This window comes from Cryptomeria japonica, chromosome 8, assembly GCF_030272615.1.
Source record: "Cryptomeria japonica chromosome 8, Sugi_1.0, whole genome shotgun sequence".
Classification (NCBI taxonomy): Eukaryota; Viridiplantae; Streptophyta; class Pinopsida; order Cupressales; family Cupressaceae; genus Cryptomeria; species Cryptomeria japonica.
Genome location: NC_081412.1, coordinates 420873712 through 420887592, shown reverse-complemented (window position 1 = coordinate 420887592; position 13881 = coordinate 420873712). Strand labels below are relative to the sequence as shown.

At 35.7% G+C, this 13881-nt stretch overlaps 1 protein-coding gene across 1 annotated transcript; it reads left to right on the top strand.

The window, feature by feature from the left end:
* Positions 1–7269: 7269 nt before the first annotated feature.
* LOC131026878 (uncharacterized) lies at positions 7270–9141 on the top strand. Its single transcript, XM_057956882.2, has one exon. The coding sequence runs from the start codon at positions 7270–7272 to the stop codon at positions 9139–9141; it is 1872 nt and encodes a 623-aa protein (XP_057812865.2).
* Positions 9142–13881: the final 4740 nt, after the last annotated feature.

Genomic DNA, 13881 nt, shown 5'->3' with positions numbered 1-13881 from the left:
GAAAATATATTCAGTGTATGATCAGGAATTTTATGCCATAATTCAAACCTTGAAGAAATGGAGACACTACTTGTTGTCTAAGGAGTTTGTGTTGTATACAGATCATCAAGCTTTGTAGTATTTGAATAGTCAGAGTAAGTTGAATCAGAGACATATGAGATGGGTAGAATTCTTCCAGAGTTACACCTTTGTGTTAAAACATAGAAGTGGAAAATCTAACAAAGTTGTTGATCCATTAAGTAGGAGAAGGAATTTGCTGACAGAGATGAGAGTGACAGTATTAGGTTTTGAAGATTTGAAGATCTTGTATGATGAAGACCCGAATTTTGTAGAACCTTGGAAAGCATGTAGAGAATTGGTTATGGTTGATACGAGCGAATGGTTGGATTACTTCATTCAGGATGGGATGTTATTCAAGGGAGTTCAGTTGTGCATACCTAAGAGTTCCATGAGAGATAATCTAATAAAAGAGAAACACAATGGAGGTTTAGCTGGACATTTTTGCATTAACAAAACAGTTGCACTGGTGAGTGAGCAATAATTTTGGCCCCAGATTCATAAGGATGTTAAGAGATATGTGCAGAGTTGTAGAGTTTGTCAAGTTGCAAAGGGTAGTAGTCATAATGTGGGATTGTATAAACCTTTGATAGTACCTGTAAGACCTTGGGAGGATATAAGCATGGATTTTGTACTTGGTTTACCTAAGACACCAAGAGGGAAAGATTTTATATTTGCGGTAGTGGATAAATTTTTTAAGATGGCTCATTTCATACCTTGTAAGAAGACATCAGATGTGTTGCATGTAGCAGACCTATTTTTCAAGGAAGTGGTAAGATTGCATGGATTAACTAAGAGCATAGTTTCAAACAGAGACACTAAGTGTGTTGGCTATTTTTGGAGAACACTTTGGAAGAAGATGAAGAAAGATTTGAAGTTCAGTTCTACTTTTCATGCACAGATAGATGGACAAACAGAAGTTGTTAACCGAAGCTTGGGAAATTTGTTAAGATGTTTAGTGGGAGATAAAAGCATAAGTTGGATTTGATCCTTTCACAAGCAGATTTTTCCTACAACAATTCAATGAATAGGAGTACCGGAAAAAGACCTTTCCAGATTGTTACCGGAGTGCACCCTAGAGGTATATCAGAATTGAGAGACATTAACAGTGAAGACCAAAAGAGTTCAGAAGCAAAAGATTTTACAGATCACATGGCAACATTTCATATTCAGGTTAAACAACAATCGAAAGACATGAACAACAAATATAAGGAGAAGGCAAATGAGAAGAGGAGACATAAGGAATTTGAAGTTGGCGATGAAGTGATGGTATATCTAAGAAAAGAGTGATTCCTGCTTGGAACCTATAATAAGTTGCAGACGAAGAAGTTTGGACCCTGTAATATTTTGAGGAAGTTCAGTTTTGGAAATTCATATCAAGCGGAGCTACTAGACAGTCTAATTATTTTACCTATATTCAACATTTCAGATCTTCATGAGTACCATGAACCAGAATTCAATGAGGACAGTGTTGCAAAATTATAAAAGCAAATGTCTTAGAAGGAACCTGATTAAATTGAAGAGATTTTGGACTGTAGGATTGGGTGTAGTACCCAAAATGGTCAGTATAAGGAATATCTTATAAATTGCAAGGGCAGACTAGTTGAAGATTCATCTTGTATTTCTCAAGCAGAGGTAGACCGCCTTGGTTTCCCTCTAACCCCAGCAAAGTGAGAGGCTCACTTTTTCATTTACCTTGAATGTCTGATGTAGGAGCATCCCCTGTTCACAACAATCTTGCATCAACCATAAACATTTTCCTTTCTGTTTTGTTTTCTATTTGTAGTTTCAATTTTCCTTTCTGTGTGTCCCGATTTTGGCTCACTGGATCCTATGGAGTTGGATTCTACTTGAAGACTTGATCATATTTCTTGCTTTTAGACTGCATCGCATTTGGATCACTTTTTGACAAGATATCACTACCAGTTTCCATGATAGTTTCTTGTTACCGGTTGCCTAAGTCCTATTCTGGTGATCAACCAAAACCTATTTTGAAGCTTGCAGAGCCTTGGGCATTGATTTCGATGTTCCTTGGTGTGTGCCCGACTTTCTACATTTCATCCTTTGTATTTTTCGGAGGAATCTCTTGGCGGAGGTAGACCTTTGTTATTTTCATGTTAGGTCTTGTTCTTCAGGTTTTGATCCCTTTTGGGCTGACTGGATCCTTTGGATCGATATATATATATATATTTGTAATCATGCATTAGAATGCAATCAATTAGAATCAATCAGAGAATCAAGTAAATAGACTATACATAGAAGATAGATCTTTTGATTCAAGATCTCGGTTGTGACCTATTATACCAAGCATGTGTGTCGGTATGTTGTAACCCAGTTGTCACCAGTTGGATGTAATCAAATTTCATGCAATAAAACTATCTCTTATGCATTGCCTCCATCATATCTGTGTGTTTTCGTTGTTTTTATTCTAGTTGACCGGTTCGGATTGATCCCTTTGAGCTCCCTCCTCACTGGTGACTGCCTCACAAACATATAAGAAAAATAAATTTGGTGAATGATATCGTCATATAAGAAATAAATAAATTGTTCACTAATGACCTCCTCTTAAATTTTATTTATCTACACTTATCCATATATAATTTTTCTCCATATATGAATCAAATATTATAAGTATAATCAAACATATAAGAAAAGTAAAATATGTGATTTATATCATTGTGTAAGAGACAATAGTAAAATTCCATGGATATATATCATTACTTCATGAAAAATCAAAATATATATAACACAAAAGGAAAAATAGTCTCTTGATATACATGGAATTAGAAATGTAGTGTATTAATATGTAAATTAATCCTTTGTTAGGAGAGCTAATGGAATTGATTAATGCCCCTTTTTGTGGAAACTAGAAATATGACTTGAGAAGTAATAGAATTGATTTATACTCCATTGTGTGGAAATCTAGAAATATGACTAATCATCTAGTAAAAAAAATAATATAATCATTAATTTGGTTTTTCAAAATTTGTTAAAAAAGTGATAATGGAGAAAATTAGAGAGAAGTAGAAATAAAAAGTTTAAATTGACGAGAAAAACAAAAATAAGAGTACATGTTTCATTTATTGGATTGAAAAGATATTTACTTAAGACACAATAAGTTGTTATTGAAAGAAGGTATTATTCTTCTTACTAGATATATTAGAAAAATATCAGGAAGACACCACTTTCATTTGTATTGTAAACATCTACAATTTGAGCACTAATTGTTATTTTCATTATATATTTGAAACAATATTTTTTCACCACCATATTTATTGTATTTTTTTTATTTCTATCAAACATTAAATGGTAATTACATAAATGGGATTTGCAACTTTTGGTTTTTCGGTGACTCTGCGTTTTTCGGTGACTCTGTGTTTGGTAGAGATCTGGCATCCGACGTGGTGACCCTCGCTCGACAGTCACTCCTCCCAATGTTCCAGGTGTGTGTGTTCCTTACTGCATTTATAGTTAACTCATAATGTCCGCTCCGCCATTGTTACCTCCGGCAGAAGCCGTGCCGCCCGCAGTAAAACCCATTAATGCATCTAACACTACCTCTGTGTTTAAACCTAACAGTACCGAAACCGAAAAAAACAATGCTCAGTCAGTCACGAAAACCTTCTCCGAGGCGGTGGCGAATTCCTCTGTCGCTGCTGCCGCTAGGTTTAGTGCTTCTCCTCAACATGAAGAGACCGAACCAGGTAAGAGATCTATGGGTGGTTTGAGGCCTTTTTCCATCTCCCCTAACCCTGAAATGTTAGATGAAATAGAGAAAGAAAAGGGTAGGTTAAAGAACTTTGCAATTTTTTTCGCTGCTGTTGATGTTGAACGAAGCCCTACAAGAAAATTTTTGGATTATTGGTTTTATAACTATTGGAATTTGAAATTAGGGTATAGCATCTCTTTCTGTCATCAATTGCAGAAGGGTCTATTTGTCATCTTTTTTAAATCTGCAGAAGCCCAGGAGGCTATCCTCAAAAGGCAGTATTGGAATGTAGGTAATACATCCTTTCGAGCCTTAGCTTGGTCTCCAGAGGCTATACATGAAGAGGTGTTGGCCTTGTCTGCACCAAGGTGGATCATTGTTAAAAATCTGCCCCCATATCTTTGGCGATTCATTATACAGTTGTTGGAGCCACTCAGCAAGGTCATTAGGTTTGATGATTCCTCTCGATTGGTTCCACACATGGACGCTAGAGTGCTAGTGTCGATTAAGCCGGGCATTGAAATCCCTCCGGCTCTTGAAATAAACATTTCAGGGGATGTAATCTCTTGTCCTCTGGAGATTTTAGGGGGACTAAATGCTTGTTTTCTTTGTAAGAAGGAGGGACACCTTCGTCGTGACTTCCCCATCATCAAAAGGAAAAATGAGACTAACTCAAACCCTAAATCTGGTGATACTGGTAAATTGAACAACTCTGTTCCTACTAATAAAAACAATGAAATCTCTACAGTGTTGTCTGCCCAACCTGCAACTAACAATAAAAATCATGACAATACCATTGCGACCGAACCCCAACTAGATGTTAACATGACAGATGGTTTTCAAGTTGTTAAAAGGAAATCGGATAAAAAAAGAAGAAGGAAAACTGACATCTCTGATGCCCTTAGTGATAAAATTAATAAATCCAATACTCCACCGGTGACCTCTACACCTACTGCTCCTCTTACCTCAATAGATACCTCCCCCATTGCGGCCGAAATTAAGACTTTCAAAGAAATTGAGGAAGGGTACTATTTGGAAATTGTACCAGCAAATAATGGTAACTTGATATCTATCCCTCCCAAGCACACAGATGATCAATTTTACTCTACTCCTACGGTTGGACCTGGCAGAGGAAATGACCAATCTAAAATTCCTGATGCGGAAGCTGAAGATTTAGATTGGCAAAAAGATTTCCCCCAGTCTAAGCGTCGGGGTAGACCTCCTGGGTCCAAAAACAAAAGCCCTGTTGGGCACATGAGTGAAGAAGGTTCTGCACAATACAATACCACCAATACAGGTGGATCTATGGACCTTACTTGCGTCCCTACTAACAACAGATTAGAATGAATTTTATCTCATGGAATGTAAGGGGCCTTGAGTCCCCGGACAGGAAATACATTGCTAAGCGTTTTCTGGACACTATTAGCAACAAAGACTTTATTATGTTGCAAAAAATTAAAGCTGTTGATTTTATTTTAGATCTTAATCTTGAATTCATCTGGAAAGATTCAATTAAATTATGTTCTGCACACTCCAAAGGAAAGGGAGGCACTGCGCTACTTATTAATCCTAAATGGTCCAAACACATTGTTGATAAAGGTAGATCCCCATGCAATAGTGCTATATGGGCATCTATCTGTATCAATAATGTTACATTTGGAGTATGCTCCATTTACGCACCCAATGTACCTCAGGAGAGAGATGAACTTTGGTTATGGATATCATCCCTTCCAGACATCCCATGGATATTGGGAGGAGACTTTAACATGGTTGAGTCTCAAAAAGACAAATCTGGAGGCAGACCATTTAACTAGAAACCTGCTGAAGTTATGCCTTGGAATAATATGATCCAAGGAAAAAAACTGTTTGACCCTCTGAAAAACATTGACAATACCAATACTAATCTGAAGTATACCTGGTGTAACTTTCAACAGGCCTCCTCCCGTATCTATGCCAGACTTGACAGATTCTATGCTCACTCGAACAGTTTCTCCTTCATACCTGACAAAAATGGCAATGCTGTATCTGTTCACCCTACGGCCCTATCAAACCACCATCCTATTTCTGCTTGTATCAAACTATCTTGTGTTCCACAAGTACCTCTGGTTGGCAAATCTAGATATATTCTTAATACCTCTTTGCTAAAAGATGAAGACATATTGATAGCCATTCAACTTATAAGCTCCTTTAATAAGAATAGTTATCCTTCCCTTTCCTACTATGATAGATGGCAAAAGAATCTTCTTGCTTGGAAAGCCTTACTTCAAACGATTGGCCAAAAGAAGGCCAAGGATTATAGATATATTGAGAAATCCCTCTCGGATAAGCTTTGCTCTGTTGAAGCTAGTATGCAGAGCAACCCGACTAATCAAAATCTATTACCTATGGTATCTAGAGCTAGGGACAACCTTAGATTACATCAGCAAAAACTTGTTAATGGTGTCAAGATCAGATGCAGGGCTCACTGGCTTCAATTCGGTGATAAAGGTACAAAATTCTTTTTTAACTATCTTAAGCAAAAACATACGAACGAAACTATCTCAAGCATCTCTGTGGAGAATATTGAGCTAGTGGACCCTGAGGAGATAAAGGCTGCCTTCTCCAAATACTACTATAATCTGTTTACTTCTGAGGACACTATGGAATCTGCTGAGCTCAGAAAACAAATTAGAACTATTATACCTAATAAGATAACCCAGTCCGATTCCGATTCTTTGGGACAAAGCATAACTAAACAAGAGATTGTTAATGCTATCAATACTCTTAAAAAGGAAAAAACTCCTGGGCCTGATGGAATCCCAGCTGAGTTTTATCAAGCTAACATTGATTGGATAAGCTCCGATCTCCTTGACCTGTATAATGAAGCTTTTGATAAAGGCTCTCTCGGCAACATGATAAACAGGGGTATTATCAAATTAATCCCTAAAGAGGGAGACAAAACTAATATCAAAAACTGGAGACCAATTACGCTTCTAAATGTATCATATAAAATTTTGGCCAAAATTCTTGCTCGTAGATTAGAAGGTATCCTGCCTAAGTTTGTAAGCCCTACCCAGACTGGTTTTATTAAAGGTAGATACATACTAGAAAATCTTATAACCAGTTGGGAAGCAATGAACTGGGCTAAGACCTCCAACCAAAACGCTGCTATCCTTCTCTTGGATTTTGAGAAAGCCTATGATAGAATAGAATGGAGCTTTATTGATACTATGCTCAAGGCCTTTGGTTTCCCTAACCTATTCTGTAAGTATATCAAACTTTTTCTTAAAGATGCTATGGCCCAAGTTGATATTAATGGATCTCTTTCGGATCCCTTTCCTCTAACTTGATCTATTAGACAGGGATGTCCACTTGCCCCTGCCCTATTTGTAATTGCTTCTGAAGCTCTTACCTACATCCTTACTGACGACACTTTATCCCCGACTGTCAAAGGTATCACTCTTCCCAACAATGAGGATCTGTCTATCTGCCAATTCGCTGATGATACTAGCTTATTCATTAAGATGGAAGATGATAACTTTAATTGTCTTACTAAGAAACTTGATCTCTTCTGCTCGATCTCGGGTGCTAAACTATCTCAGGCCAAATGTATTTGTCTTGGCTGGGATGAACATCCTCCGGGGTGGTTGTTGAAATTTGGCTTCCAGTGGGGTGGCCCAACCACCATAACCAAATACCTGGGCATCCCTTTTGCTGTAGATCCCTCTATTAAGGATATGTGGTTATGGGTTAAGACCAAAATCACAAAAAAGCTTAATAGCTGGTTCAACCAATTCCTGTCACTTGCTGGCAGACTTCAAGTCTGTCAAAAGATTTTATCTTCATACAACATATACTACGGTTCTGCTTGGATGTTCAACAACTATCAAATTTTAGAAATCCAGAAGGCTATAAGGAACTTCCTTTGGTTGGACGGTAAAGGAAATAAAAAGTGCCACATGGTTAAATGGGACTGGTGCTGCACTGATAAAAAATATGGAGGGCTTGGTCTAAAAGACCTTAGACTCCAAGGTATTGCACTTGCCACCAAGTGGATCTCTCACTATGTAGATGGAGAAGAGCCATGGAAAGTACTTGTTAGGAACAATATCTTGAGAGGTTACCCAAAAAAAGCTAAAACTTGGAAAAATCTCCCATTTGCTGATATCATCTTTGGTAAATTTCCTACTGCTGTGCATGGCTCTGCAGTATTCAAAACATTATGGAGAGCTTGGGAGTTGTCTAGACACTGCATTTCTGATAATGCATTCCATTCGGACGACTCTCTACATGGTGAGAGGTCTATTTGGTGGAATCTGTATCTCCAAGGGAAACCGCTTGCCTTGACTCAAGGCTGTTCGGCCAAAGTTTGGAATAACTTGGGAATCTCCACATTCATGGACCTTTTTGAAAATGATTGCTTGATTAATTGGGATGAGTTAAGATATAAATATAATCTTCCTGCCGCTCATAAAAAAACATACTCCATGCTTACTAGAGCCTGCTCGAATATCCCTTCAAACTGCCTCGTTGACTCTCATAGATTCACTAACAGCAAATGGACTGATGGTTCTCTACTGACTAAACTTAAAGCCAAAAATGTTTACAACTCCCTGAATAATAATCTTAGTATTATTAAGCATGTTAATAATGTGTGGTATACTGACCTGGAGATGAAGGACTGGAATAAAATTTTTAAAAGAATCTGGAAATCCTCCATTGACCCCAAGATCAGATGTTTTAGATGGTTATTGTTAATTAATAGAATACCTATTAACAATTACCAGATGAATTATGATAGTTGTACCTTCTGCAATAAACCTGAAACTTGTAGACATATATTCTTTGAATGTAATTTTGCAAAGAAAGTATGGGAATTATGTGGAATTACGTACCCCAAGTACATTGATATCTTTGAAATTATTACAGGTTACATTCATGGACTTAAAAATGATTCTAATATTCTATGGTTCATTATTTCAGCTAACATTTTATGGCAACTATGGAAATGCAGAAATGAGGAAAGGTTTCAAGGTGCACATAGATCTCTTACTGAGTTATACCTTAAACTCACCCTTATTAAAATCTCTTCGCAGGTTTGTATTACGATGATGATCGAGAGGGAGAAACTGATCAGATTCCTCAAGATGGGGCACTCTACTATGTTCGTGTTTGAAATGAAAGACGGTTACGACTATCGTAACCACATGAACAATATGGCTTTTTTCAATAAAACGGTGAAAAAGCTGCACAAGGAAATTACCAAAAACAAGAATGCGACTGATGATCAGATAAAAATGATTGCTCAAATCCAAGCTAATAAAAGCATCGCTTGGATGGAAGGACCTCTCGGATGGACAGCTTGGGTTGAACAGTTTGAAGACCTGCTGCATTAATACCTTTTATGTTATTGTATAGCTGCTTCACTATGTAATTTACATTTTTGGTTGCTCTTGTGACTTACTCTCCGTGTGAGGCATGCCTCCGGAGCTGACTTAATTTTGGAACCTCCTCGTGCTGTAATTCTGTTGATAACACTATATTTAATATAAAAAAAAAAAATTACATAAATGAATAAATTAAATATACATAAATAACACTATAAAATGAATTGAAATGTGCATTGAAATAATGCATGTACACTTAAGATAGAAAAGGAGAAGATATTCTCATTGTATCATTTTTAATGCATAGCGATCAAAACTAATTAAACAGTGAATTTGAAACTTAAATGAAGTATAAATAATCATGACATTATCAAATTATATGTTTTTAAGATGCAGGGTAGAGAGTTACATCTACAAACCTATTGAATTGGTAAATCCCTTCCTTTATTCATGATATCTGCGAAATATAAAAAATCAATTTTCCTTTGCTTCCTATATCTAAATATAACATATGGTGTTGAAGAATAATTTTAGGAGTTTGTTGTGCAACGGTTGAAATTTTGGACTTTTGTATACCTTAGTTGAATCTTTGTTATTGTCTTCATGTGATCAAAGACACAATGATGTAGTATTTATTCATATGGTTATTGATGCAAGACCATGATTGAAAAATTGTCATGATTTCTTTCCATTGATTTCATTCATTTTATATGTTTTGGATATGAAAGTAATGACTTGGGGCTTGTCTTTATGCATAAAAACCTAGACCCAATTTGAACACTTCGGCACACAAGTTGATGAGAAAAGGTCAAATTTTAGTGAAGTTGGCTTATAATGGATGGGAAATGATTTTGAATTTAGGTGAATGTGATCATGTTTGTGATTATACTCGAGGGACATATTTACATTTGCAATCATATTTAAGAAGTGAAAATATATGAAATATGAAACATTTTGATGAATAGAGGTTAATAAACGAAGTGTTGCTATGCTCTTATTAGCCTATATGTAAAAATGAACCAATTTGATTTTTAGGATGATATATTCTAAGACAAGGTCAACATGAATATAAAATGAATGAAAACAAGAAAAAAATGTTTTTCTCCTTTACAATATACACACATGTGTATGTATGTATGTATGTATGCAATTTAATTTATTTTCATAGATAGAATAGTTTTGTTTGAATCATTTATTTATTTATTTTGTATACACATAAAAAATTGGATATGAGAAATTAAATAAATATTTTATATTTATATAATAATTATTCTTCTATTAAATAGTTAATTAGAAAAGATTAATTTATTTGATTCATTCCGCATCTTTCTATTTTATTAATATTTTATTAATTAATTCATCTATCCCATTCCTCTAAATAATTAAATAACTTATATTTAATTATTCCTCTAACCAAGTTAATTAAATATCTAATATTTAATTATATTCTCCAAACAATTAAATATCCAATATTTAATAGTTATTCTCCTATCCTATAGTCTCAAATAATAAATAATTCTTAAATTATTTAATCCCTTTTCCAACTCATCCTCCATCTCCACTTCATCTTCCCTTTGCCAACTCATCAAACATGTGGCTAAGGAAATTAATATTTTTTTAATATTAATTCATCATTTATCTCCAACTTCCAAAATTAATGAATATTGTGTACGTACACATATTTCATAACCATTTCCTATATTCTCTCCAACACCCCCTACATCTTAGGAAGGACTTGAGTCCACTTGTCCTACCATGCCTAAATCTTCTCCAACCATCCCTAGATTCTCTCAGTCAGCAACCCAGTCAAGGTGAGATGAGTGACACTTGTCTTCTCCTTCCCCCTTTCTCTCAACCTTCACCTTTGCTCATAGCCATTCAAATCTGCAGATCTAATCATGACCGTTGATCTGAGCCACATCATCTAATCCTCTCAAGGTCTATAAAATCAAGATCTTCAATTGAGAGTGAGTTAGTCTTCAAATCAATCATATGCATCTATGAGTTTTTCAAGAAAATAGAAAATAGTAATAGCAAATATCATATAGCATTTTAGCATAATCATGTAGCATTTGCATATCATAGTATCAATTAACTACAAGTTATCAGTCCATTCTTCATATGCCATCTTGGAAGCCATCAGTGCATTGTCTGAGAGTACACCGTCTGCAACCAAGAATAGTTGAGTTAGGACACAATGAGACATAAATCATGAAGGTAAAATAATGTTTTATTTTAATATGTATTTCATGTAGTTTCATTGGTTGAATTTAGATTTCCTGTATGCATTTCCATTTGTATTTTGTGAAACTAACTTATTGCAGGTAACATTCTGAGGATGAAATTCAAGCTCACACATTTTGGCGTCCATCGTGGGGCTCATAAACCTCGCATATACTTTTAAAAATGTCGCAAATAGTTAAATTAACGCATTTGTAATGCAGATTCACGCATGTGTGAATTCTAATAGCGCTTTTGTTCTGCAAGTTAGCACATTTGCCTTCTAGGTTAGCGCATTTGCAGCATAGGTTAGCGCATGAGCATTCTAGGTTAGCACTTTTGTCTTAGAATCTGTGCATTTGCATTACAGGTTCACGCATTTGTGCCCTTGGTTAGCACATATGTCAAAGAAATCGCGCTTTTGTATCCACAGAGCAGTGCTTTTGTAGTCTAGGTTAGTGCTTTTGATCTGCAGGTTAGCGCTTTTGAGCAAAAAGATAGTGCATATGTTAGATTAGCGCTTCTGTTTATAAAACTGACAAAATTTTCTTACAGGCCCGAATGTCCAAGAAATCAAATTTTTCAGATTACTAGCGTGCATGTGCAGGATGGCATTTAAGGCAAATTTTATGCATTTCATTATCTGGTTAATTAAAAGTTTTTATTTGGGAAGTAATATATCATATCTTGTTCATCTAGTTTAACTAAGAGGATGAATTGACAACATGCAACTTGCATTTTTAGTATTTTCTCTAAAATAGTTGTACATAGACTTTTAAAAAGGCTAAAATGAACACCATGCTTGTTGGAGCAACATCTCCAAATAGGACTTAGCCAATAATTGCTTTGAAAAGGTTAAAAAGAATGCTTGTATTCCATGTCTTGAAAGTGGTAGGTATATTCTCTCCCCTTAATTGGGTGATCAAAAAGCCAAGCCCACTCTTTTATGTTTTCTTTACTTTCAAGCAATTAAATCCTTTAGAGGGCCTACCTTTCTGAGCTGCCTTGAGGGGGCCAGTGAGAGGGGAATGAACTAAAGTGGAAACAGGCTAATACCATGTCCTTCCAATCCACTATAAATAAATCATGTTTGTGATGAAAGTCTCAAACAACATGTGCTGATAATTTCATACCGACACTATGTTTCCCCATAAACCCTATGGAGTGTAACCTCTATAGGTTGGGAACCTTCTGTATTTACAGAGCTGAAAGTGCTGCATGTATGGCCACATGACCAAAAGCCTTTACTAAAAACCACTTGTACTAGTTGCCAAAATCCTTCTAGTTGTTGGCACAGGAGGTCGGACCTCTGAAGCGGCTCACATACATACGATTCCTAGTAGAGATATAAAGTTTTCCATGGGGAGTTTTCATGGAAACTGGTGCTTGGCTACCCCAAAGAAGTGAGTTCCGAGGGTGGAGCCAGTGGGGTCAAGCATCTAAATATCCGCTTTGAATAGCGTAGCCTTGGGGGAAACCCCACGTGAGATTCAACAATTATTGTCTCAGCCTGCCATAGGGATTGTACTTGCTTGTGCATTTTGTTTATTAAACATTGTGTCTTCTATGTCTGTAACATGTTCCAAATGGTCAAAAATTGAGGAAAATTATCATCTACAAGAGAGCAAAAATCCAACAAATTACTAAAAAAGTTTGATTGAAAAGGGGAATACAAAAGCTTTCCAACACTTGAAACACCAAATCAAAATCAAAGTGTCAAAAAATATACATCAAAATAATTCTTGAAGTAGGTTTTGTCTCTCAACCATCACATATTTTTGAACTAGCTCAAACAACTAGGTTACTAATCCAACAGGTTATACTCAAAAGGTTCTATAAACATCAACATTTAACAAGCTATTGATTCAACCATCTTAAGTACAAAAATTAACATCTTTATCAAGTTTCTCATCAGGATAATCAAATCCTCTATCACGAAGCTTGATCAAATCTATACTAGGTTCCTAATCTTGGATATATCTTTCCTATTTTGAACCTAGTTCATATCAAAACCAAAATTGCACCAACATTGGAATCAAACAAACTTGTGAATTGTCAAATGCATATATGACTTTTAAGTATCACCTTAAGAAAAGAAAAACTAGTTACAAAGCTACTCAAAAAAGGATAATATTCTTGTATATCAATCGCAAGATCTTATTGAAACATAGGACATTCCTATACCGTTTTCGTCACTACCTACGTGGCTATGGTATAGAATTTGACGGTGAAACTCTACAAAGACGTACTTTTCAACAAAGAGACGCTTTATCCCAATGAACAAACAATAGTGGTAAGATCAACAAAGCATATCTTCCTAAACCAATAATCACCTATTGACTCTGTCCTTTGGAAATTTCAACAACTTTGAAATAATCACATAGCCCAACACGAGCAACTTAGAAAATAACAACAAATGGAGGAAGAAGATTGTAATGCCCGGAATTTAGGGCAAGAACGGGATTTTTTTTTTTTTTTAAATCACATCTTTAATCATTAAATTGACAAAAATAAATTGTGATAACATGT